General features: G+C 51.1%; 1 protein-coding gene across 44 annotated transcripts in view; it reads right to left on the bottom strand.

Moving 5' to 3' along the window:
* The window catches only part of Nrxn2 (neurexin 2), a 108,674-nt gene that overhangs the window by 62,868 nt on the left and 19,344 nt on the right, over positions 1 to 26,462 (bottom strand). For 13 of the 44 annotated variants that reach the window (XM_021264645.2, XM_021264656.2, XM_087205249.1 and 10 more), the window contains exons 3-7: positions 25,059 to 25,076; positions 20,283 to 20,312; positions 18,009 to 18,080; positions 13,320 to 13,621; positions 4,814 to 4,858 (exon numbers count right to left, since the gene is read on the bottom strand). In XM_021264645.2, the coding sequence (XP_021120304.2) occupies positions 4,814 to 4,858; positions 13,320 to 13,621; positions 18,009 to 18,080; positions 20,283 to 20,312; positions 25,059 to 25,076 (467 nt within the window). The remainder of the gene's footprint in view (positions 1 to 4,813; positions 4,859 to 13,319; positions 13,622 to 18,008; positions 18,081 to 20,282; positions 20,313 to 25,058; positions 25,077 to 26,462) is intronic. The other 31 variants (XM_021264651.2, XM_087205244.1, XM_087205251.1 and 28 more) reach the window with 13 other exon arrangements.

Here is a 26,462-nt window from a genome sequence, read left to right on the forward strand (position 1 = left end):
GGCAAAAGAGCTGTGGGGTGCAGGAACAGGAAGCTTCCTTCCACCGAGGAGGAGAGGGGAACAATCATCAGACAGAGATACTTACGAGTTAAGAAAGAGAGGGGACAACAGATTTGAGCTTCCTCACCAGCAAATAACTCCCACTCATTCCTCTCCCCATTCGCCACCAGTCACCAACCCCAGACATGTCTGCACACACACTGCATTCTGCCCAAGGCCACCCAGGGAGGAGTGTCTGGGTTTCCTTGCCAAGCAACATCCTGGAGACCACGGCCAAGACCCAAGACCCAGCTGAGGGTCTGCACCCAACCCACCCAACCCATCGACACAGCCAGCCAGCCAAATGCCTTCCAAAGCAGGTCAACAGCACTACAAGAGGGCAGGAGTCTGGAGCAGCAGCAGCCCTGGCCCAGCCCCACGTGGTTCCCAGGAGCCATGTGGCCAGCTGGAGGTGCCCCAAGGGCAGCCTGGAACCTTGGTTCAGTCTTGCTGATCCCCACGTAAGTAGGCTGGGTATCATGGGGAAACAAGTCTTGCCATAAATATCCCTACCCTAGTGAGTCCTTAGAAAGAAAGGCTGAGGACAAAGGGAACATTCTGTCATTGTCCAGAGCTTTCCCAATTGTCTGCCACGATCACAGAGTCACTGGCCTCCCTATTCTGGAGAAAATAAGTTAGAAAGCAGGTGAGGTTTTTTTTTTATTGTTGTTTGTTTGTTTGTGCCCCCCTCCCAATACTGGAGATTGAACTCAGGGCCTTTGCACTGAGCTTACATCTCCAGCTTTTTTTAAGGGTCTTGTAAGCCAGTAAGTTGCCCAGGCTAGGCTCGAACTTGTGATCCTCCTGCCTCAGCTCTTCCCGAGTGCTGGGCTTAAGGCATGCAGTACCACACCTGGCTCAGAAGACAGGTGTTTTTAACTTTCAGGCAATTCAGTGGGCTTCCCTGAATCCCCTGGATAATATATGAAAATCATATCAATGGGCTTTTAAAAAAAATCTCCTGTGAAAGTTCATTGTTGCCCCCAAATTCTCAAAGGGGCCCATAAGCCTAATGTAGTTAAAAACTAGTACAAGAGATGCTCACGCCTGTAATCCCAGCACTCCAGGAGGCTGAGGCAAGAGGATCAAAAATTTGAGCCCAGCCCGGACAATTTAGCAACTTAGCAAGACCTTATTTTAAAGTAAAAAATAAAAAGGGCTGGGGAAAATGTGAAAGCCCTGGGTTCAATCCCCAGTACCAAAAAACCAAAAACAAGTCCACAAAACTGTTGCTTAGCCAGGTATGGTGGCACACACCTGTAATTCCAGCACTTAGGAGGTTGAGGTAGGAGGACTGCTGAGAGTTTCAGACCAGCCTGGGCTACATAGTGAGTTCAAGATAAGCCTGAACTACAATGTGAGACCCTGTTTCAAAATAACAAAAAAAAATATTGCTTGCACCCCATCATGGTGGAGCAGGGTGGAAATGGGAGCTGGAGACAGCGGGAAGGAATGGGGTTCTGCATGGGTGTGGTGCTGCAGTCCAGCTAATTGTGGAGTTTAGCCACCTTAAGGGGGCAGGCGGCTGACTAAAGCCAGAAACAGTTGGAAAGACACACCAAGAGATGAACTTGACTGACAATGTTTACAGCCCTATAGTAAATTCGGAGGTCTGGGTCTCATAAAGTTTGGGAGTACAGGGAAAAGATTTCAGGTCAAAAATTCTGGGTTCTCGTTTAGCCTTTACCATTTTCTTGAACAATCTCATTTTACCTCACTGCCTCTCCAGCCTATAAAAGGGGTTTAACAACTTCCTATCTTCCAGGTTTATAACGAGGATCAAATGAGAGGTAAGTGCAAGTGCTAGACTCCTCTGGAGCTGGGTGTGTGGCCTCCAGCAAAGAACTTTCTCTGAGCCCCAACTTCCTCATCTATGAATTGGGAACAATCCCTATCTACGCCTAAAATGCAGGATTCATTCTGGCTTAAATGATATTTGAAGTGTGAAAGGTAGACCCTGATGTATGCACAAAGAAGCATTACTATTTTTATAAGCAAGGGTCCATCAGCCTGACCACACTCAACCCAAACCTCTCAACTGGTTGGTGGGCCTTTTGGCCTGTACCCACCCTCTCCCCCAAAGAGAAGGGCTCAAATGATGAGTTCATATGGATGAGTTAGTAAAAATCAATACAAAACCCTATGAAACCCATCTGAGGGATGACTTGGGAACTAGAATTTCCCAAACCCCATCTCTGTTGGTGCCCTGTTCTCTGCCTCTAGCCTCGGCCTGACGGATGGTCATTAGGGCAGGTTTATAAGGGTTTATGAGACCACCAAGAAGCATGGAGATCTGTTTCATCAGTCAGTGCTGCTCATGCAGAGAAATGTGGACTTGAAGACTTGGAATTTAGCAAGGACTTTGCTTGCCAGGGCTGAAACCAGAGAGAGCTATTGGTTTCTTAACCAACTTCACCATGTCATTCATCTTCTCTCCTCACCAGCCCAACTTCTGAAGCATTCTGAGGTTTCATGCAGTTATTCTAGGACCAGTTCCTAACAAGGGATGATAATATGGTCTCCAATAGGGCTGGAGTTGGCTATGGGAAGGGTTAGGCTTCTTCATACACATCCCTGCCCCCAGAAACATGGAGACAATCAGCTAACACTTGGTAAACCTTAATAAAATTGTAATTTCCCTGACTGAGTACAGAAGCTTTCACTTGCTTTGCCCTTCTTGACCTTCTTACTGATCCCATGAAATAGTCAGAGGAGGTTTTTGTCAGCTCATTTGGTAGACGAGGAAACTGAATTTTTGTAGCCTCAGTACTTGTGATCAAGTTTCCACCAAACTGAGATGAGAAGGAAGGTTTACTGTGTCCTAATTTGAGGGTGGTACTGCCCAGGTGATTGGGGTGTATCCCATGGACTGATCTTGCCTCGTTTCAGTCCTCAAAATCACAGGTTGGCTGTCCAGTGAAGATCTGCAAAGAGAGTTCCAAGGCCAGCTCCAGAATTGTGCTCAGTGGCCCAGCAGGGCAGGGTGAGTAGCAGCTAACTCCTAGAAGCAGCTGGAGGAACACAGCCTGTGGTGGCTGGTGCTGCCCCCACCACACAGCTCCATTTGAATCATGGGACACCAAGGAGTAGCCACAGAGTAGACTGGGGATGACTGGGGTGGCTCTGGCCATGGCACTAGTCTATGTGACTATAGGAAAATGCATATCTGGAAAGGCGTTGGTCTGGCCTCCAAGATGGAGCCTTCAAGGGAGGTGCGGGGCAGGAATCAGGCTGGGCACCCCAGCTCTGACACCTTCCTCTGCTCCAACCAGTCAGCCACACAGTGGGGGAGGCTGGGCAGGCCAGCCAGCTGCCCCAAGCAGCGCCAGTCCCTCAGGAGCAGACACGTCCATCTGGACGGTCCCCAGCCTAGTGCTCAATCACTCTGCATTATTAATAGGCAATGACTAACTGCCTGATGCTGCAGAGCCAGTACAGGGCAGGCCTGAGGGAATCCCAGGGGATCACGCACCACAGGGCCTGCGGGCCCGAACTCTAAGGCAGGCAGGCAGGCAGGAAGAAAGGCAAAGAGCAAAGGGCCATCCAGCCCCTCCCTGCCCCCGCCAGTCATGGCATCCACACTGAAGGGCAGAATCCTCACCAGGCCAGTAGCCCCCATTCACACCAGCACACACACATGTAAAGACACCAGCAGTCTCCCAAACACACAGCACGGCTTCCCACTAACACCCTTAAATGTCACACCAACATTTACACACAGTTGCACCCACACACCAACACACACCAGCTGCCTTTCCACCAACACCCACACCAGCACTCACCGGGCCTAAGCCCAGCCCAAACACAGGCGCTTGGCAAGGACACGGACAGCCAGGTTTGGCCCAGCTCCACCCTGTAGGGACTGCCCTCCAACAAGGAAGGAAGCCAAGCCCCGGTCCATGGCCATGCAGGAGAGGAGAGGGTACAGAGGGGAGGAGCACAGGGGAAGAAGACAGTGTGAAACACAGTGTTAGTCAGAGCAGCGGAGCGGTGGGGGGACTGGACGCTATCCCTGGTGGGGGAAAAAGACCATTCATGCCATGCAAAATGTGGGGGAGACAAACAGGGAACCCTCAAGGCTAAGAAGTAGGGGAGGGGATGTCACCTTTCCCCTGGCAGCCACCGTGAAGCAGTCCCTAAACTGCTATAAATTGGTGATTTGAAGGCCATCTCTGTCTCCCAAGGTCACCCCCCACCCCTCGAGGGAGCTGCCCAGATGGCTGCCAAGGGAGGTGGCATCCCCAGCCCCATCCTAGCTTGAGGGGTCCCATCCAGAGATGATAGTGAGCAGAGCAGAGCATGTCATGATATGGTGTTTTCCATGGATTTTCAGGAGACCAAGAAAGAAACCAAATCAAAGAGAAAAAACAAGGAAGGGGAGGGAAAAGAACAAAAGAAAGCAATCAAAATAAGCTGCTTGGCATCGGGGCTGGTCTAACCAGAGCCGATGACTACAGGGCCTGCCCCAGGTCACTCTGGCCAGGAATCTGAATTCAGAAGGCAGGGATTATAGGGCAGGGCCAGGCCAAATTCCTTAATTTCCAATTGTCTTTTGGATTTGAGTTGGGACCAAAAAAAAGCAAGAAAGAAAGAAAAGGGAGGGAAGGAAACTAAAGAGTGAAACGAAATCTAAAAGATTGTCCAGGACACAAAAAACAATTGGAAGAGCAAAACAACCAAAAACCAAAGAGGAGAGGAAACAAAAGTGGGAGAATCGAACAGTTAAAAAAACCCACGGCAAACCAAACGGTAAGACAATTAGAGTGATATCTACCAGATAATGCAGTTTGTTTACCATAGCGTGTCCAATCCCTGCGTGCTTCACCGGAGAGGGGGAGGGGAGGGTTAAAAAAAACCAACAAAGACAACAACAAAAGAACAGAACGAAAAGAAAAGAAAAATAAAATGACCAACTGTGAAACTCAAGGAAGGAGGAAAAATATATATCCATATATATTTGGTTGTTTGTTCAAACCCTCCCACCTCAGGTTCAGCAGAAGTATTTGGTTTAAAGAAAATTAAATTGTAATGGGAGGGAGAAATAAAACACACAAAAAATTAAATCCCTTCTTGTCCCAATCCCTCCCGCACCCCTCATCTGGATTCCTCTCCCCCTCACCCCCTCCCTGAAGAGCCATCTGCAGAGAAGGGGAACAGTTAAAGACCTTGGTTAGTAGAGAAGAAAACAACAAAAGAACTGGACCAAGAAAGCAAGACTTAAAAATGGCTGACATTCCGCAGATGAGACAGAAAGGTTAGTTCGGTTTTTCACTCATACCTTGCCCCACCTGTCCCTGCTCATCCCTTGGTCCCCTGGGTTATAAGCGTGTTAGTAACACACACAGAGTCGGCAACGGGGTTGTCCAACAGAAGGGGAGAGAGGGAAGGCAGGGGTTAAGAAGCAGACCCAGTTATGCAGTATTAGTAGGTCCTGTTGGCTGAAATGGGAGGGAGTTGAAGGGAGGAGAGGGAGAGGAACAGGGGTGTGAGAAGGGGTGGGCTACTGACTCAGGGAATGGACGATGGGTTTGTTAGCTGACTGATCAACCAGACGGCTTTCCAGAGAACTGGCTAGGAAGTGAGCTCATGCTGGCCAACTGGCTGACCAGTGGTCATGTTGAGTTAATGTGTTAACTGGTTGGTGATGGGCCAGCTGGCTGTCAGGCTGGGAGAAGAGTGGGTAAAGCCCCTTGAGATTCAAAGAACTGGCTAGAATGAGAGGCAGTTTCTTTTGGAGACCAAAGTGTTTCCCAAGGAGCACAGGAGAGGACATGGGCATCTGCTTTTCCTGGGAATGGGAGGACAGGCAAATAGATCCAAGGAGTCACGGGGGGAGAGAAGCAGCTCTCTCTCTGTCTCTGTCTCTGTCTCTGTCTCTTTCTTTTTTAAATTTTTACTTTATTTTTTATTTCCTTGCTTCTCTTTCTTGAGAAAGGAAGAGTGAATCATCATCAGAACAGGGGAAAGAAAACCTTGCCCTCCATGGGCTGGCAGAGACTTCATGTTAACACTGTATCTGATCATTCCAAAGCCTCCCTCTTCTCTCCCTCTCCCACCCATACCTGCTTCCTCCCGCCTTCCCATCTTGAATTTTCTGGAGCACACATTTCCCAAAAAGTCCTCATTCCTATTTTCTTATTCTCCTTCATGCATCCATCCCTCTGAGAATGAAGTGTCCACCACCACCGTCCCTTCAAAGCCCTGGAATTGCCAAAACCACCCCCAGCAACCCAACTTCCTTCTGTGTGCACACAGAAACCCCCAAACCTCCACTTCCTATTACCAGCACCAGAAATTCACTCCCTTCCCCACAAAGAGGAACACTGAAGCCCATCTACCTCTGAAATCCCTTACTCCTCTCTGAGCTAGAAGTCGTATCTCCTACCCTAGTCTCCAAAGTCCTTGCTCCCATGTACTTCTAAGTTCATTTTCTCTTCCCATTGTCAAGGATAGCAGCAACAACCACCTTCACCTTAACCGAGTCTTTGAACAGGAGATGTCAAAAAGGCCAAGGCAGCTTTACTTTAAGAGCTTTGGAGATGGAAGGATACTGCTGTTTGGCATCCATTAAATACTACCGCACAGCTAAGACTGTGATTGTGAGAAGAGGTATTTTAGGGACAGAGCCATTAGTTAGAGAGTTAGTACAATCAGTGGGCACAGGACTAATTCAGTAAGACAATAAGGGCCTTGTATAAGTAAAAATAACAGAATTCAATATTTAGCAGCTAGAAGAAGTGCTGAATAACCAATATTAATTATTAGTGATGTAGAAGCAAGCAGTTTACATAGCAGAAGAGTCTAATTGCAGGTGCAGTGATTGGAGCAAAGGGATAACGTGTGAGAAGAGGATTAGTGCTCCTGGCTAGTAGGACTGTCATGAAATGAAGAGGCCAACTTGTCGAACAAGGATCACTTAGCTTCAGGGCAGGAAACTGATTGCACTCAAAAAGGTAAGAGTTGTCTGATAACACAGTACAAGGCAGGGGGGAAAGAGGCATTGCAAGCAAGAGTCCAAGTACTGTTCTTTTGAATTAGAACTGGTTATGGAGAATAAAATTTTTTTAAAGTTTTCAATGTTCACAAAAAAGGTTCCATTGTTATAATGAGAATAGTAAATTAAAAACAGGATTGAAAGAAGAAAAGTGATTTCAAAACCTGGGCTTTCCACTAATTTGTCAAGAGACCGAACTTCCTCTGAAAATCAGCAGGATTGGCATAGGTGAGATGGGAATCCTCTTCTAAACTTAGGACTGAGGATCCAGAACCCCGTCTGAGTGATCATGATTTGGGGCCAATTGTGGTCAGATACTCGAACAGTGCTTCCACTGGCATCCATCCCTGTGACACAGCTCAGGAAAGGGAGAGAGCAGCCCAGGCCAGAATCTGGGGAGCTAAGATTTCAGACTAGTAAGTGAGCAGTGATGGCCTTATCTACTCATACAGCTCAGAATGGCAGCGTCTGATGAGTTAGGACGGCACCATAGACACATGGGAGAAGCCAGCCATTTTAGCAAGTGGGAATTAGGGCCAGGGATTTAGCTCAGTGGTTCCGCAGCCTGCTTCACAAGCACAAGGTCCCAAGTTCGATCCCCGGAACCAAAAAAATAACAAGTGGGAACTTACCGTGGCCAAGGGCCTTTCCCCTGAACTATAACCCATCTGCACTGTGAACCCTGAGGACAGCTCTAGCCCCCTCAAGAAAGCATAAGTCACAAAAATCTGGGATGAAGATAGTCTCTGTGGAGCATGAACAAGAGAAGCTTGGGACAAGGAAGAGGAACACATGGCACTCAGCTATAGAGGAACCCATTTTTCTGAGATATGAACAGAATGCTTGAATATCACAGAATGACAGAGCCACAGGGGAACTATGGCCTCCTTTGCATTTTGCACTAATGACAACAAACAGGCCCTCCCTGGGAGGCAGAGAAATGGAGTAGCTTCTGAGTCACACAAACTTCCAATTCCACCACTTCCTTTCTGGATAGCCTTGAGCAAATTCTTTAACCTTCTAAGCCTCAGTTTCCTTATCAGTAAATTGGGAATAATATCTCCCACTCACGAAATTGTTATAAAAACTAGGTGAAATACAAAAGAGAAATAAGACCTTTGAACATGGGGGTTACCGGAAGAGAGAGGTTCTGGTGTAATATGAGATATGCTCTGGCAGAAGATGGAGTACTGAGAAAATTCGAGGTGGGGAGTGGGACAGGATTTCTTCTGGGCTCATAAAGCAAACTGGAGTCTCTCTCAGGATGACAAGAGGTAGTTCAGTGCTCATATAAAGTAGTTAGATCTGCTCATTTTGGACATGGGTCCTCACATCTAAAATCTCACCAACCAGCTTTAAGAAAGAGACCCAATGAATTAGGAAAACTATTCAAAAAACAACTACATCCACTCAATAGTTGCTGGTACTAAGCCCTCAATTTACTCACCACCTAGAAGTAGAGATAAGAAATGAACACAAATATTGACATGCCGGCAAAATGTGAAGAGTGCTGGAATACAAGTTTCCAAGGGCTTGAAGAACATAACAAAGAAGGGAGCCAGACTGAGGAAGGTTCTACAAAGAAGGTGGCATTTAAGCTTGTCCAGAGGGACTAAAAGAAAACACAGCTAGCAATCATGGCAGCAGCAAGCCCTTCAGGTCTTATATCACAGCAGGCACGATGCTAAGTGCTTTTAGGCATTGCCTCAGTTGGCAGAAGGCTCCTCCCATTTTGCCTATGAGGAACTGAAGCTCAGAGAAGTTGTATAATTTGCCTGAAGTCACTCAACTAGTGGCAAAGCTGAGATTTGAAACCAGTCTGTCTATCTCAACCCTAACTCTAGCATTTCATCAAACAGAAAGGAAGATGAATAGGTGGTACAGCTAGGAGAGCTGTGGGAAGAAAGGGAAGAACTAGGAGTGGTGTAGACAGGTATGGACACCAGCAGATCTAGGTCCTAAAACAGGTTGTATGTCATACCAGAGAGGACATGGGAGGAAAGAAGTCCTAAATACCTGTTGGACTGCATCTTTGAGGATTCCACTCATGAGGACTGCATTCCTTGGGGACTTCATCTTTGGAGGACTGCATTGTTCGGTCACTCAGAAATTCCATCCTTGGGGACTCCATCCTTGGGTGAATGCATCCTTAAGGACTCCATCTTTTGGGGACTCCATCCTTTAAAGAGTCTAACCTTAGGGGACTCCATCCTTAAGGAACTGCATCATTAAGGACTCTATCCTTGAGGGACTATGTCACTGAGGACTTATTCCTTGATAGAATCCAACTTTGGGGAATTAACTCTATCCTTGGAGGACACTATCCTCTAGGGACTGAATCATTGGAAACTCCATCCTTGGGGGTCTCATCTTCGGACACTTCATCCTTGATGGAATCTATCCTTGGGGGACTCCATTCTTGGGAATTCTGTCCCTGAGGACTCCATCCTTGAGATTCTGTCCTTGAGGGATTCCATTCTTGGGGCCCAGGGGAGCTTCTGAAAGTCTCTGCATTGAGAAGAGCCATCATCTGAGCTAGGCAAGAGGAAACATCATGTGATGTTTTGGTAGCCAGCTTGTCTTCCAAATTTGGTGCTGGCTAATGATAAAATGGGTTTGCACATTCTGCTTACATGGTAGTAGGAGGCAGTTGAGAGACATACTGGGCATGGGAGGAAAGTGAGCCCATGACTAAAAATAGGCCTTAGGGAATCCTCAGAGGTAATCTGCCAAGATCCCCCAAGAGAACTGCCTGTCACAGTAGCTTCAAAGGGTTTGAAAGAAGAAGGAGAGAGAGAGAGATGCTGTCTCAATCAGATGCCCTCTGATCCTAACTGCTATGGTCTAAAAATGTCTAGATGGTTCCAGGGATGATAACCTAATCTAGGGTGCAAGGGGGAAAATTCAGCCTCCTTCCAGTCTGTGGAGCCTGACCTTTGACCCACAGTGATAGCCCCAGAAGCAAAAGGGAGGGAAAGCCCTGAGGGTTGGCTCTGGGGCAGGCCCTCCCAGGAGGTCATCTCCCTGGCCACTAGAATCCTGTGAGGAAAATAATGTAGAAGCCACAGTGTTCTTGGATCATAGCCATCTACCCTGAAAAGCTGGAGGTAGATGTCATTTCTTATATCACTTCTCTTTCTTAGCTCCTGGCACACAAAACTTGAGGGAGACAGAACATTGATGCAAGCCACCCGGTCCACATCACCCCTCTGATGACAGGATTTTCCCAGTTCCAGGATGTCATGTGGACACTGTACAAAGTTGCACAACCAGAGTTGCTCCTCAGCAGCACTACTGACATGTGGGGTCCAATGATTCCTTGCTGGGGATGCTTAGCAGGATCCTGGCCTCTACCCACAAGATGCCAGTAACACGCCTTAGTTATGACAATCTAAAAGGGCTCCAGACATTGACAAATGTCTCTTGAGGGCGCAGTGTGATTGAGTGACTGAGAGACACTGTAGAAACAACAGAGCCCAAGAAATTACTCTTGCACATCCTGAAAACCAGGCAAATGAAGAGTCTCACAAGGATGTACTAGGCCTTGAGTGAGAGCACCTCTCACTCATAGCTGTGGACTGGACTCAGGGATCAGTAAGTCCTCCAGAAGTGCCCTCTCCCTGGAACAGGGTCTCACTATGTAGTGCAGGTTGGCCTTGAAGTCATTAGCTAGCTCAGGCTGGGCTCAAACCCACAGCAATCTTCCTGTCTCAGCTTCCTTAATGCTGGGATTACAGGTATGGGTCACCACACCTGGCTCAGAAGCCCTTTTTAAAGAGGTCTATCAATGGAGGACTTTAAGTAGATACCCTCTGTGCTCAGGAAGTCCTGCTTCTGGATCAACATGACTGGCCTCTGCCCTGAGTCACCTAGTAGAACAATCCAAAAAGAACTCTCCATCAGTTACTAGCATAGACCTACAAACTCCGGAGGCCCTGCAAGCCCCCCAGAAGAGGTAGTCATGGGTGTACACACAGCATGCTGAGGCCATGTGTCACCCTATCCATGTGGCTCTTTTGCCTCCCCTAGCCACAGGCCTCACCTTCCTCTTGGGTATCTCTTAAGTTCACAGAACGTTAAGGCTTCTGCTGCCGACTTGCGTGGCTTCCCTCTGTTCACTTTTAACAGTCCCATCCATTCTCCTCAAAAGCTGAAGTCCTGGGAGGGCAGGAACAATGTCATCCTCTCTGTGCCCAGTATGATGAACCATATCTATTGGCCAAGCAAAAAGTGGCTAGGGACTATGGGGCTTGCAGCACCCTGCTGAAGGCAGCTGCAGGTGACTGCACTGGTCCTAGGGAGGTCAAGCAAGCAAGAGGCACTAAGGGCAACTTCCCTGCCTCTAATAAAATGTGTGTGGTACCTGAAAGTATCACAAATACACATGACACACTCAGGTGGGCTCAGGTGGGGGTGACAACACAAGACCGCCCTCTGACCGGGAAATGCGATGATATGACATGAGGGGGCACTGCATCGAGGAGGAGTGACGCCACCGAGCATGTCACTCTGCAGAATGTGGAGGGCACTAAGAATAGGCACATCAGTAGGAGCTGGACTGCAACAGGTGGCAGCAAGTTCCCAAAAGAGCAGCGGAATTAGTCACAGCATTGTCACAGCAGAGGGGAGCAGCAGTAAATGAGGAGGAATCCCCATTAGATCATTGCCCGGTGGTGTTAAAAGAGCACAGGTGTGTCAGGGATTTAGCTCAGTGGTTCCGCCACCTGCTTTGAAAGCACAAGGACCCAAGTTTGATCCCCGGTACCAAAAAAAAAAAACAAAGAGCACAGGTAAGAGGAGTGGGAGATCAGCCAGAGTCCTGAGCCCCATTAATAAGCCTTCCAGTGGGAGGGAAGGGGAGGAGAAGGAGGACAACAAAGGTGATAACAAAGAAAAGTGACACCAGAAAGTTCGTCACTACCCAACCAGAACCAGAAAGTTCAAAGAAGAAAACTAGCAAGAGAACAGCCACAATGCAGGGGGATGGAGCCTCCACAGACACACACAAGGCTGTTCGGGTTTCCCAGTTGCACTTAGCTCTCAAGGGATGGGGCTGAAAGAGCTTCGCTCCTGTTAGCTATGAGACTGTGATCCCAAGAGAAAGCACAGGTACTGGGATCCAGGAGGCAGTGAGCTAGGGCAGGAGCCAGGAGGTGGAAACAGGCTCCCAGAATGCCCAGCGGCCTCTCATGCTCAAGCAGAAGGTTGGGCTTAGACCCTGAAGGAGGCAGGAACTTCTTGGGGCTGGAAACTAGTTGTGGGGTTCCTGTCAAGCAAAGCCTGGCCAGAAAGGTGGCTCACCTGTGACTGCCACCACAGGCTCTGTAAGCACTGAAGAGGACCACTTACAAGAGCACCTGCCTAGGAGGTGAGTCTGGGAGCAGAAGCTGAGGGGACACTACAAAGAAGGGTACTATAGGGCCAGGTATTTAGCTCAGTGGTTTCAATGCCTGCTATGCAAGCACAAGGACCCAAGTTCGATACCCAGTACCGAAAAAAAAAAAAAAAAAAAAAAAAGGAAGGTACTACTTTGTACCCAGAAGCTAATACAGAAGGGTCCCCACGGAACACCTGTATGGGCTGGCCTAGGAGCCAGAGGTAGAAGGCAAGTCGTACAGAGCTGAAAGCCTGGTGCCTTGGAAGGGAATGGAAGGGAAAGGAAGGCCAAGTCTGGGCACGTTTTGCCCAGAGGAGAAGCAGGGCTTGTACCCTCTCTGATCTTATACTCCTTCTCCAACTGCTGCATCTACTTGAGTTCACTCCATCCCTGCCTCAGCCCTGGAAAAGCCTCTCCAGAGGGCAGACCACATTCTGTCCCCCATCCAAATCTGCCTGCTTGCTCCACTGTTGGGACTTTCATGCCTGTTCCACCAGGGCAGCACATTAACCCTGGAAGACCCCTACCCACACCAGCTCCCCAGGCACTCCTACGTCAGGTGGCTCTGCTCGCTCCTCCAATCTCCTGAAGCCCCTCCTATGTCAGCTGATTTCCTGAGCCCCAGTCCTTGAAATCCCAGCTGCTCCAACCAATTGGAGTCTGAATCTTCCCCTGGCCTCAGGCTCCTGTCTAGAAGCAGTTTGGGAGCCTTCTCCTAGCTCAAATCCCAGTCACTGAGGTCTCTGAGGCCTGCCACACAGCTGTGGCCACGCCTCAAGGGTCCCCACAGTCCTGAACCCTGTAATTCTCCAGAACCACACCTCACTGACACACCCCAAGCAGCCCTCTCTCCGCCTGTGTTCTGCCCCACATGTGGCTGACACCTGGCCTTCTTATTGCTCCCCCTACCTGGCGCAGGTTTCGGGTGACCCGGACATCGTGCCAGGCATTGTCGTTGAACTTGCCGTTGACAGGTTCCACAAGGGCCTCGAAGGCTCCCGAGCCTAAGTTGATAACCAGCCAGACGGCCCCAGACTTGAGGGACAGGTTGACATAGTCAGCTGACTTGCCCGTGTGCAGCATCAGCCCATTGCGCTGCAGGGTGCGGAAGGCCAGCGTGATCTCGTCTGTGCTACTCTGGATCGGGTTGTGTGATAGGTCGTAGCAGAAGAACTCATTTCCTTTGAAGGTCGCCACAAACTCCTCCTTGCCTAGACACCATGGTTTGGGAAAACAGAAGAAGGATGAGTGGGGTGGAGTCTGCCAGAGCCTCCCTGTTCCCCTCCAGGGCACCAGGAGTCCTGCAGTCCTGGCTCTAGGCTTTAGGGGACCCCCCCCCCCGCCGCCGCAGCCTGTCAATCCTCTTCTCTGGACCCTGTCATCTTTGCTGTCAAAAGCCAAAGTCTCCTAGGTCCATTTCCAAACTGGGAGGCTGCTAAGTGGCTCTCACGCTGACAGCTGACAATTAAGCTGCCACAGGGCCAGGCAAAGCAGAAGGGTCCTCAACAGCTCCTCCCATCAACTCTAACCCCCTTCATAAAGGGACATGGGAGAGAAACAAGAGCTCTACCTGGCTTCTCCCCGGGAGTTCCACCCTGGGACAGGGACACCAAAGGTCTCCGGAATGCAGCCCAACTCTCCCTCTACCTCTCCTCTGGTGACAACTATTCCTGGTGCTCAGGGACAGTTTCAGACCTTACCATCTGGGATGGGACTAGAAGGCCTGTTGTGCAGCACTGAGCAGATGAAGAGAATGGGAAAAGCACAGGAAGGGAAAGGGCAGGGATAAGACAAACAGGAAAGCAATGCAGGTGACAGGGATATGCACCAGGTAGCAGCAGGCCATTCTGCCAAGCTCACATGTGTGACCACCATGCCAACCCTCACCTCCACCCCAGCTTCCTACTCCAACCTGAGGGCAGCCTCCAAAGGGTCCATGGTGCTGGGTGTGCAACCTGTATATGCCAGACGGTGGCAGGGGTGCAACAGCCCCTTACATTGGCACCTGTTAAGCAGCAGCAACAGCTACTGGGAAGGCCTTAGGGATTGTCAGTGTTCTGCAAGTGGGTGACAAGTAAGAGGACAATGACTCTGGTACCAGGATGTTGGAGTCCAGCACCACAACTGCACAAACCAGAGCATAGCAGAGGGAAGAGACCCAGATGAGGAATCAGGGGACACCAGAGGCCTCGGACCCAGGCAGTGGCTCATGTCTCCTTATCAATTAATGGTGACACCACTGCTGGCCTTGCCTATCTCCCCAGGTGGATGAGGGGCAAACAGGACTGTGTCATAAGGGTATTTAGGCAGAAACTGTGCTGTCCAAGCACAGAAGTTCTCAGGAGATGTTCCAAAGGGCTGGGAAAGAGCAGGCACCATGCCAGGGGCATGAAGGGCCACTAGGATGCAGCTGCCTTCTCCCTAGGGGACAGAGCTCAACAGAAGTGCCACATGTGGATATGGGGGTCTCTGGGTACAGATTCTACAGAGCCCCTCCCCCACACACCAGCCTGCCTCTCTCTCTGGGCAGGCTGCCCATAGACTCTGCCCTCACTGCCTCCGGATGCCAAGGCACCAGCTGCTGCCCCAGCGCCTGGCACAGCCCTCACTGCAGCTGGCAAGGCCTGGTGTCCTGAGGCCCTAGGGCAGCAAGGCCGGGGGTGGGGGGACATACCAGGACAATCTGAATCCCCCTCTATCTACTTAGGGGGTCAGAAGCAAAAGTAAAGAATCCAGCAGAGACAAGAAGGGAAAGAGGAGAGGAAGGGTGATGTGAAGCGAGGTAGCATAGAGAGGGAAAAGATGGACCACCATGGGAGGGACAGAGGAGAAATAGACAGCTCAGGGCTGAAGGAGCAAAAGGTAACATGAAGCTATATACATAAAGAAAAGGAGCAAGCCCTGGGGGGAGAGGGAAGGGAGATGGGAAGAGGGCCAGCAAGGAAAGGGGACAGGGACCTCTAGGGAACAAAAGCCAAAGCTTTCTGGGGCCTCACTGTTTCTATAGCAACCAGGCCTGCTGCTCAGACACTGGCAGAACCAGGGGGCTCAAGGACTAGAAAAGTGAATGTGTTTGACCTTGGGTTTGCCACACGTACTGGCTAGTCCCGCCCAGAAATCGGGCTTCCCCTCCCACTCCCTCACCTTCACTGCAGTCAAAGAAAATATCATTACAGAGTCAGACAGAAGGAAAAGAAAGAATAAGGCAGCCACATGAAAAAGTGATTGGGACAGAACAAAAGAAGCCAGAAAAAGAAGAGAGGTTGGATCGAGGCTGCCAAGGCAAAGTGGGGAAATAAGGCCATTCCTCGACTCCTCAGCTCACCCTCCTGTCTCTGAGGAGAAGAGGCAAAGCCAGCCACACTGCAGCCTGTGCCTAGTAGGTTCAAGTCCTTTGGCCACCACAGACCTGGTAAGATGGGAAGAGACACAGAGCAGCCGAAGGGAGCCCAAGAGCCTTTGAAGAAAGGAAGTTAGAGGGGTGAGTAGCTGTAGAAAAGAAAGCCAGAGGATGGAGAGGAGAGAGAACTTGGGGAGAGCAGGAGGAGGACCTCAAGGTGGCGGTGGGGACTCACAGTCTGAATGTAGGGTGATGCAGGGTACCCAGCAGAGCACAAACCAGATCTAAGTTTCATAAGCACTGAGGCACCAGGGGGCACTCTGCTCAGTCACTGGGGCGGGCAGGACAGGGAACTACAACTCCCAGCAGCACTTGAACAATTACAGCTCTTTAGAGCTCCTGGTGCAGGAAGGTGATAGCTAATACTTGTTTGCATCCCTCGATTGGGGGTGGGGGTGTCTGTGGACCCACAGGTGCGCCCAGAGAAGCTGAATGTGGCCAAGGACTAGCTGTTGTGGTCCTAGATTTCCAACCGCCATGAAAGAGAGGGACACAGCAGCTGCCTCCTTTCCAGGCCCAGCTCAAAGGCCTCTTCTGGGAAGGTCTCCAGCCCCCTCTGCCCCTCCCTCCTCTCCAGCACTACAGCTGTCTGTTCTGCTCATTTGGCATTTACTGCCTAGTAACATCTTGTACTGCTCCCTGGGGAGGAAGTGTGATGTGAGAAAGAAGACCTGGGTGCTAGTGCTAGCTCTGCCACCAGCTTTGTGACCTTGGCCAAGATACAACATCTCTAAGCCCTGCCTTCTCCTCTGGAAAAAGAAGCTAATCATCAGCTCACCTCGCAGGTTGCTGTGAGCATCTAGAGAGAGACTGGATGGGAGCAGCTCTCTAAACTGTGAACCAGCCCACAAATAAAGGACTCTTCTACTGGGATATAACTTTCTGTGGATATGTGCTCCTGTTTCTCGCTCTCCCTTCCCTCCCTCCCACCCTGCTTGAGCTCTCTCTCTCTCTCTCTTTCTCTCTCTCTTCCCCCCCCATTGAATAAATTAACTCCTCTGAACAAAGTCTGCACTTTTCATATACTTTGCATGGACCACGCTTTATGGTACTTATTTGTTAGAACATCAATGAGCCCCCTGGGAACAAAGACCATTCACTCATTTAAAATAAACGTGCTGAGCTCACGCCTACATAGGTGCCAGGAGCTGTGCAGAACATGGGGGATACAAATGAAAATACCCAATCCCTGTCTTCAGAGAGCTCAGTGCAGTGGGGGCACCAAACAAGTAAAATGACAGTTATGATGTGGCATGACTGACTCTAATGAAGCTGTGGACAAAGGGTATTCTGGGAGTGTCCAGATTGGCTTCCAGATTCAGGGAGACTGCCAGTGTGGACAGCTTGGCTGCTCTTTCAAGAGGTGGCTGAAAGAGACACCAAGGAGCCAGCAGAGGAGAGGGACAGCAGGAGCCCAGGCAGATGAGCCACTGGCTGAAGGTTGGAGGTGGATGTGAGAGTGTAGGGCCTCAGCCCCACTCCAGTGGCAGGTTGTCAAACTGGCCTGAAAACTTCTCAGGAAAGAGATGCTCACACGAGAGGTGAACTCAATGTGGGAAAGGGACCTAGAGTCCTGGAGCCCCCAGGCACACAAAAGGGTCCTGTGCACGCCTAGGGGGTTTTGGCCAGTGTCTATAAACTGAAAGTAATGAACCCAACCACCAAGGGTCACAAAGGCTCACTGAGACAATGTGTATGATACAAATGGACCAGGGAGCCAGGGATTTAGCTCAGTGGTTCCACTGCCTGCCTCGAAACCAGAAGGTCCTGAGTTCGATCCCCAGTATCAAAAAACCAAAAAACAAATGGATCAGGGATGCCACATCTCCCTACCAGAGTTCCCCTGGTGCCTCACAGCCCAGATTTAATGGATAAATGGGGGCCACCCTGACGTCTCAGTGCTCCACCAGAGAAACAGATACTTTCTACGGATGGGCCTGACAACTGCCATAGAGAAGGACATCAGTGTTCTAGAATGAGACATCAGGACAGGCAAGCTTTAGGAAGGACACAGAGGCTGTGGCTCTTCTCACCAGGCCAGGCAATGGCACCCAGGGAATGGCACTGCAGTGTAGGCCCACCATAGGCCTCCAGGTATAGGGGGGTGTACCTGGGTAGCTTGGCTTCCCCCCCAGGAAGCACTAATAACCTGTACCAGGGTAAGAGCTAAGCTTTCTGGGGGCCATGGGGTCACTGACCTTTTGTTGGCTGGTGCACATCGCTGGCTCCTCCTCTCCCGGCCCCCCCCTCGGAGAACAGTAAGGACCCTACTGAAGAAGCAGAATTGGGGAGTCAGGCACAAGGGGCTTCCCAGCCAATCCCACCCCAGCCTGGAGGTGATGGAGGGCCTCTCTAGGGCAAAGGTACTGCCTGCAGGCACAGGAGAAGAGGACTTTTCTGGGGACTCACTTGCCTTCAGGACCTCTGGGGAAGGAGCTAGTTGACAAACCAAGGACCTTTGGCGCCACAGACCCCATCAGACTCATGAACCTCAACTTTGCCCAGCATAGGGAGAGTAGGCAGAGGAGCAGAGGGACAAGAAAACAGGCCAGCCCTGGGGACAAGGAGGTCCTAAGGTTCTGCTGCCAATCTCCAATTCATCCTCCTAGCCAAGGCCTCCTCCAAGGCCCAGGCCCCTCTCCACTGTGCATCTCTGTATATGTCCCTTCGGCTGGGTCCAAGTTCACACTCAACTCCTTCAAAAGCCTGACACAGGCACCAAATCCAAAGTCCTCCTCAGGTCATACACCAGACCCCTCCTCTGCTCTGTGCCTGTCCCTGGCCACCTACATCTGCGTTGGTCCCCACAGTGAGTGCTCTAAATGTCACCATTTAGAGAATGGGGCTTCCCAGGGATTTCTCAGGGGCATCCCACATTCCCTGGTGGTGCTTTGCCCTCCCTCATGCCCAGAGAAGGGCTGTGCCCATGGGAGGTCCTGGCTGGGTAGAGCTCATCAGGTATGTGGGGTCCTTGGGAGTCAGTTCTCACTCCCCACCACCCTGTTCCTCCCCACCGAGCCTCAGCTCCTAAGATCTCCCAGGCACCAGTTGCTATGTCTGAACTCCAGGCCGGCTTAGCTCTGGTCTGGCTCTGCCCGTGAACATGTGCTGTCAGTGCCCAGCCCCCAGCCACCTGACCTAATGTGGGATCCATGCAGTGGCTTCAAGATGAGGAAACACAGGGATGAGGGCAAAGGTCCCATCTGGGCTCTTACTCTAATCCCAAGGCCCCAGAACTAAAACTAGAATAACATCTGAGCTTCGGAGCTTTCTGGAGAAGGGGAAGACTTTCTGGGATCCTCCTGAAGGATCTTCATCTATGACTAAGCTGAGCCACAGCCAGGACTCCCAGAACGGAGCACTGAAAGGCAAGAAGGTCATAAGTGACCCATCCAAGGCATCTTCTCCCAATTCCCCATCTGAGACTCTCCTTCCCTATGTTTCTTGCCATAATTTCACATGCCTCCGAGAATCTCAGCCCCCCACCTCCCCAGACCTAAATCCATCAGATCTTTGTAGTCTCTTCCCACAGTCCAGTCTGTTGCTATGGGTCCCACTGCCCATAGTTAGAAACACCTTGCTCTGACTCAATGTTAGACAACCCTCAACAGAGGGCAACACTGGGCAGGTGTGGCAGTGCCCAAGGTCTGGAAGGTCAAACCCCTGTGCTCACAGAGTTAATGACAGGGAGGGTGAGAGAGGCCAGAGCTGGAGGGGAGCAGTCATGACTTTAGAGTTTGCTCAACACAGGGCTTTGAAAGATGGTAGGGACTTGGCTGAAGGGAGGCTCAAATTAAAGGACTAGTCCCACCAATTACAGCTGTGTAATCATTAGTGAGTCACCTCACTTCTCTGGTCCTCGAGGGTCTCATCTATCAAATAGGGTTGAGAACCATTCAAAGATATGAAGGTGAAGGTGGCCAGTGGGACACTGTGGAAAAGTGGGATCCTACACCTCCAGTCTCCCACGTCTTCCCTCCTCACTCTCTTCTGGTGACAGAAGTGACAGGGCAAGGGGAATGTAGGTGCTCATATACTCTTTCTCCAGCCCAGGCCCTTTTCTGTTCACTTGGGTTCACAGAAAAGAAAGGATGATTAGAATGAGTGGAAGGAAATAAAATACGGCCATGAGAAAGAAAACAGGTGAGATACACTACCAGGAAAACACAAAAAGGTGACGGGAGACAACGGCAGGAGTTCAAACATCTCTTGATGTCAGAAACCAAGGTGAGATGAGGGCAGATGGAACAAATCTGGGCAGACGGAGAGGGGAGCGCACAGACATGGACCGTCCCCCCCACCCCTACCCGGCACCCCCAATAAAATAAAGACATGGCAGAGGAAGAGGGTAGGAAAGGAAGGAAGGAGGGAGGACAGGTGGAGGAGGGGGACAGGGAGGGAGAAGAACAGAAAACTCCAGGCGCAGGTTGGGGGCAATCCAATCCAAATCAAACCAAAACTTCAAACCATACCTTCGCTGTTTAACGTCAGGTGAGCCGGACCTTGGAAAGGGGAAAGAGAGAAAGAAAGAAAGGAAAAAAAAAAGAAGAAAAAAAAGGGGAAAGAAACAAAGAAAACACAAGTCATCAAAATCAGCCAGAGAGAAGGGAGAAAAAAAGCTTTTGCTGCCACAATTTAAAAACCCTTTTTAACTTGTGACAGACATCGGGAGGGACAGCCCCCAGCCCAGAAGCTGGGGAAAGGGGCCCCGATGCGGAACAGAGGGGAGAGGGGGGGAGAGGGAAGAGAGAAAGAGAGATAAGGGGGCACCAGAATAGGTGAGAGGGGTGAACCAGGAGGATGGGGCAGGGAGTTGCTGCAGGAGGGAGAGGAGATTTTGGTTTCTTTTTTTCTTCTTGCCGGAAAAAAAAAAAGGAAAAGGAGGAGAAGCATGAGGCTGGGAGGGTTGCTTTTTCCTTTTTCTTTTTTTCTTTTTTTTTTCTTCCGGGAGGCGGAGAGAAAAAAAAAACGGTCAACGAGAAAAACGATTCAGATGGAGGAGAAAATAAAACACGACACAAAAATCAAAGCCACCTGGAGAGAGAGAGAGTGTCCTGTTAGCGTGGGATTGAGTGGGCAAGGCGCCTCCAACCCCCCTCACACACACACCCACCCCCATGACCCCTATGACCTTGGCAGAGAAGGGGGTATGGTAAATCTGGACCTAAGAGGAAACTCCCAACAAAGCAGGGTTTGAAAAGACATCTCTAGGGTCCTAATCCTCCCAGCTATCCCTTCCCAACAGCCTCTTCATGGACAGAAAAGATCCTGCACACCTGGGCTCTATGAAGAAACCGAAAAGACTAGGGCTCAGGGGGGAAAAGTTAGAGGAAGCGGATATGAGGAAGTAGAGTCTAGGGCAGTGGTGGCAACCTATGGCACGTGTGCCACAGTGGACTGTTTGTATCTCACCATCACTGGTCTAGGGAGACTCTAGAACAAAGAAAGAAGTGGATTCTTCTACAAGGAGGTCTGGGGGACTGAGGCAGCAAGGTCCAAAGGGGGCAGTCAAGATCCCTAGGCAGAAGGCCCAGCTCTCTGAGAGTTCAAAGCATCTTGTTCCTAAACCCCCATTCTCTGGCTAGGACCTCTCTGAGATGATCCAAAAGCTGACTTTTGAGCCAAGTATTTAGCTCAGTGGTTCTACCGCCTGCTTTGTAAGCGCAAGGTCCCGAGTTCAATTCCCGTACCAAAAAAAAAAAAAAGCTGACTTTTGAAAATGGAAAACAAAGCAAGATCAGCTGGGATTACCTTCCAGGGTTACCTTGGCCACTGGGGATAGCCCTGTCAGCCAGAACCCAAGGTACTCCTCCTCCTCGGCCTCAGTTGGGAAAAACCCAGGCCACTGAATCAGGGCTTAGTCTGCACATCCGTGCTGAGAGCTCAGGGCTCCCTGAGATGACCAGCCAGTCCCATCAAACCAGAGCCCCAACCTGCCTCCCAGAGTCTGACCAAGAGAGCCCTGCAGTACCAATGTTGCCTTGGGAAACCCTTCTGAGTGCTGTGGCAACAGGATACAGGACCCAGGGAGAAAAAACTGGGGCCAAGGCAGAAGCATCGAAGCTACAGTGTCTCTGGGGCAGAGCTGAGGGCCAAGATGCCTGGAGTCCAGGAGGAAAGGGGGCAGGGAAGCCAGGAAGGGCATGGTGGGGTCAAAGGCTTGGATCCTGGGGAAGATGTTGCTGAATGGCGCAGGGTGCCTCTCTTCTGCATTTCTCTGGGGTGGCATTTGTTTCCCCCAACCTCTGTGTCTGAGGCCAGCAGGGGGAGGAGGCGCCAGCTGTTAGGTGCAGCCTCAGGACACCAGCTCACAGAGGACACAGGTTGTAGCTACAGCACAGGTGGGAACCCCAGCACTTGGACTGTCTTCTTATTCCTTGCTCTGGATGCCCCCACCCTGTCAATGACTCTTTCCTAAGAACTACCAGCACTTTCTTCCACACCCCCAAACCCAGGACCCAGGCAGGACAGGAACACTGAAACTTTCTCCTGCTCTGTCAGTAGCAGCCTTTGTCCTGGGATCCCACTCGTGAGAATCCCAGCCTCTGCTGCCCCAGTCCAGGAGCCAGGGGCCTGTGAACCCACCCTCTGTCCCCTGCAGGCCTGACTATTCCTGGGGGGAGTCACATCTCTCCCCTCAAAGACCCTTCCGCTGCCCAGCTCCTGCCAGCCTCATTAGCATGCAGCACTCTCCCTCTGTCACCACGGCAACCAGCTGCTCAGCTCCCTCAGGCATGACAGTACCAGCCATCTTGGTGAGGGGAGACCAGTTCCCTTCCTGTCTACCCCTGGCTCAGCCCCAGCTGGCCTGAGGGTTCCCTCCAAACCCTTCATAAAGCCTGTTCCCTACCCACCCCCATTTGAAATCTGCTACCTCCTGCTAGCCCCCAGCCCCACTGGGGTGGTCTCCTGCCCATGTCTACCAGTGGCATCAGCCCCTCCTCCCACTGCTGGAGAAAAGGCTGGCAGTAATAGATGGCACTGCTGGGGTCCCTTCCAAGAACCCTCTACCTGGCTGCTTCTGGGTCTCTTCTACCTGCTACAAGAGGTCAAGAAGAGAGAGGAGGCACTCAGCCAGGCTGTTGAGCAGGATGCCTTGGTTCCTAGAGGACAACTAGGCCGGGCAGGGCAGAGCTCACAGAGGGGAGCCCCAGCCCAGCCTGGGGACCACTGCCTGCCCAACCCACCTCCCCTCTTCCAGTCTCACCTCTGATCCCCAGTGAGAAGAGAAAGACAGCTACAGGGGTAAGATTAGGAGACACATGAGCAAGCACAGACATGGCAGAGACACACAGAGGGGTCACACTTCTGGGTGTGCACTCACACCCACAGTCCCCAATATGCACCCCACACACCACTGACATACAGCCACACACAATGCCACATCCAAACCAGCAGGCCCAAAGAAATGGCTAGGTATCATCCACCGGCCATCCTACTGTCCCCAAAACCTAACCACCCTTCCAGTCCCTGTCTGTTTCTCCCCATTCTCCATAGCCCTCTTGCCTGTCCTCTCCTCCTTTGGCCCACCCAGTCTCTCCCTGTTCTTCTGTTTTCTGCCCCCTTCCTTTAGTCCTTTTTGTCCCACCTCTTCACTTAGCCCCTTGCCCCCTCCCTGCATCTCTGCTCCCTCCTTCCTTCTCCCAAGCTCTCCCTGCTCCTTTTCATCTTACTCTTCTCCCTCCTTCCATCTCTTCCTTTGTTCCAGAGGAGACATGACATCAAGAGCAAGTAAAAGTCATATCAGCACTAAATCTTATCTGCAGCCCTCAGAAGGCTGCATCCACCCAGACATGCAGGCTCTCTCTCGCTCATACACACACACACACACACACACACACACACACACACACAGAGGTAAACACTGGCACATAGAGAAGCGAACACAGATGCAGACACACGAAGCCATGGATGCTCCTATAGAGGTACACAGACGCAGTCCACACCACAGATACATGTGGGTGAGCAGTGCACACCCCCCACACACAAAACCATGCTACATGCACACAGCACATATCCACAGACATGCCAAGGTGCCCAGAGTCACAGCAGACCAGCATGCATGCACGCACACATGCGTGCACACACACACACAAACACACCTGCTTGCTGGGACCAGAGGACCTAAGGAGCCCCAAGGAAAAGAGACATCCAGGGAGAGAGAAAAGCCACAAGGTGGACACCACAGGAACTCACATCCTGCCACTCCCTTGGCTCCTTCCAGCAGGACCTAGGCCCAGGGATCACCCAAGGCAGGAGACTGTGGGCAGGAGGTGACTGGGAGACAGTCTCACCTCACACCCACCCTGTTGCCTTCCCTGCAGTGGCTGCTGCCCAGCCTTCAAGCCTGGACCCACCTACTGCAGGCTTCCCTCTCCCAGATCTTAGTCCACCCCAGAGAAGGGAAAGAAACACAGGGAAAACCAAAGCCAGAGGGAAAGGTTCAGAAAATGACAGAAACCCAGACAGAACCTGTGGAAGGACAGACACAGGAAGAGGCCAGAGACATGGCCTGGAGTAAGAGAGGTAAAGACAAGCAGCAGCAGCAGCAGAGAGAAAGGCAACCAGAGCAGAAGGCAGGGAAAGAATGGACACAGACCCCAGAGAGAGACACACACACGCCCACAATTGGCCTGAGGCAAGGGTGAAGGCCAGAACCCTCCTCCCAGCCATGGGCAGGATTGGTCAAGGTGGAGAAGCTGCCCCCAACATACCCTGACCCAGGGAAGGGCCCCACTCTGCCTATACTCTTGACCACACTCTGGTCCACCTGAGCTCCCAGAAGAAGTGTGGACTATCCCCAACCACAGGCTTGGAGGGCAGCAGCCCACCCCTGTCCACCCCATCCTTCATGTCCTTCCTACCCATCCTAAGCTGGGCTGGGCAAATTGTGTCTACCCACTCTAAGCCCTTTTGATCCTGCCAGCTATGGCCCTCTGCCCCACTCCCCAGTTCTTCCCAAAGCCCTTTTCTCTTTTCTGCAAAGAAGAAGAAAGGCCAGTGGGCAGAGTGGAGGGACATGGAGAAGGGTCAGGGCCTACTCACCACCTGGCAGTATCCCATACCAACATCAAAGGCCTGGGCAGCAGTGGGGCTGAGGGAGCCAAGAGAGGACCCCAGACATCTCTCCCAGAGGGGCCCCAAACATGGGCAAAGGAGGGAGCTCTTGGGTGGCCAATGACACTCCTTCACATGGGATCCCCATGATGACAGATGTGTTACCCCAGTAACCGAGAGGCTTCACTCACCTTCCATGGGGTGCTCCTCTATAGCCAGCCAGGTTCAGAGAAGGGAAGCAGAGAGAGAAGAGAAAGGAGGCTGTTAGCAAGCATACTGAAGCACAGATAGGGGCTCTCAGGGGACCCCTGACACAAGTCACCCTACCTGAAAGGCCCAAATCTCAGGGAATAGCTTTGCTGGGGACTAGCCAAAGGCAGCACTGTCCCCTGAGTCAGTGCCTGACATACAGTCACCCAGCCTGGGAAGGCTGGCCCTCCACATGCATCACATACTCCCTTTGTGTTGCATTTCAGGAAACGGAGGCCCAAGGCAGGGAAGTGACCACTCAAGGGCTCACAGAGAATGGGAGGCAGGGCCAGAAGCAGCAGCCTGGCTTTCGACTCCCTGAAGCAGGCTCCTCCCTTCCACTGCTTTTTGTCTCAGAGACAGATGGGAACCCGCTTACACCAGTTAGCTGTCTCACGGGGCTTGCCCAAAACACACACCCGGTGACACACTGACACACATAGGCACTTAGCAATCCAGCAACACATACAGCTGTCACACAACTCACACCTGAAGCTTCTGCACACAAGGACCCACCATCCCTCAGCCTCCTACCCACTCAGCAGAGAAACGCATCAGTACATGAAGTCAGAAAACACAGTTCTGCTCTCCGAGGGTTCCATGATTAAAATATATGTCTTCTTAAAAGCTGGGTGAGGTGAAGGCCTACAGGCTGGATGGCCATGTTAGTGGTAGGAGGGGCCAAGCCAGCAGGCCACATGGGCCCACCTCTAGATGATACCACCCTCCATGGGCAGTCAGCCCTCATCTATTAAGGACCAGCCTGGGCCTGGCCATGGGGGCACCAAATGCATAAAGAGAAAAGGTGGAAGGGAGGGAGGGTGGAAGCAGTTCCTTCAAACTAGCTATAACTCTTCAAGCAGGCTGTGCTCTGACCTGCTTTGTAAGAGGACAAAGGCGTCCCCTGCTCCAAACATTTGCCACATACCCATCTCCTGGGAACCTTCAGATGAAGTAAAAGGTGAGATAGAGAAACAGCACAACCTACAAAGATACAAAGCCATGGGGAAAGACACACACGCATGTCAACCCCAGGATACACACAGACACATATGTGCATGCACACATACTCTTACTATCTTGAAGCCCATTTTGTATTATTTGCCCATTCACTCTTGGGGTAGGGGGTGGCTCCACTGCAAAAACAAATACATCATTTCTTATTCCACCCCAATAGTACAAACACACAGGATGAATGCAAACACCAATACCTGCCCAGCGACCTAACACATAACACTAGCTGCATCCAGCCATTACCACCTCACGTGCTTCTGGTGGCTAAAGACACCGATGAACACAGCTCCCTATCCGGCTCTCTGCCTTGCCAGTCATACGCCCACACACAT

The sequence above is a fragment of the Heterocephalus glaber genome, unplaced genomic scaffold (genome assembly GCF_053883595.1).
Source record: "Heterocephalus glaber isolate CG9 unplaced genomic scaffold, H.glaber_assembly_v1.0 deba00000594, whole genome shotgun sequence".
NCBI classification, from domain to species: Eukaryota; Metazoa; Chordata; class Mammalia; order Rodentia; family Bathyergidae; genus Heterocephalus; species Heterocephalus glaber.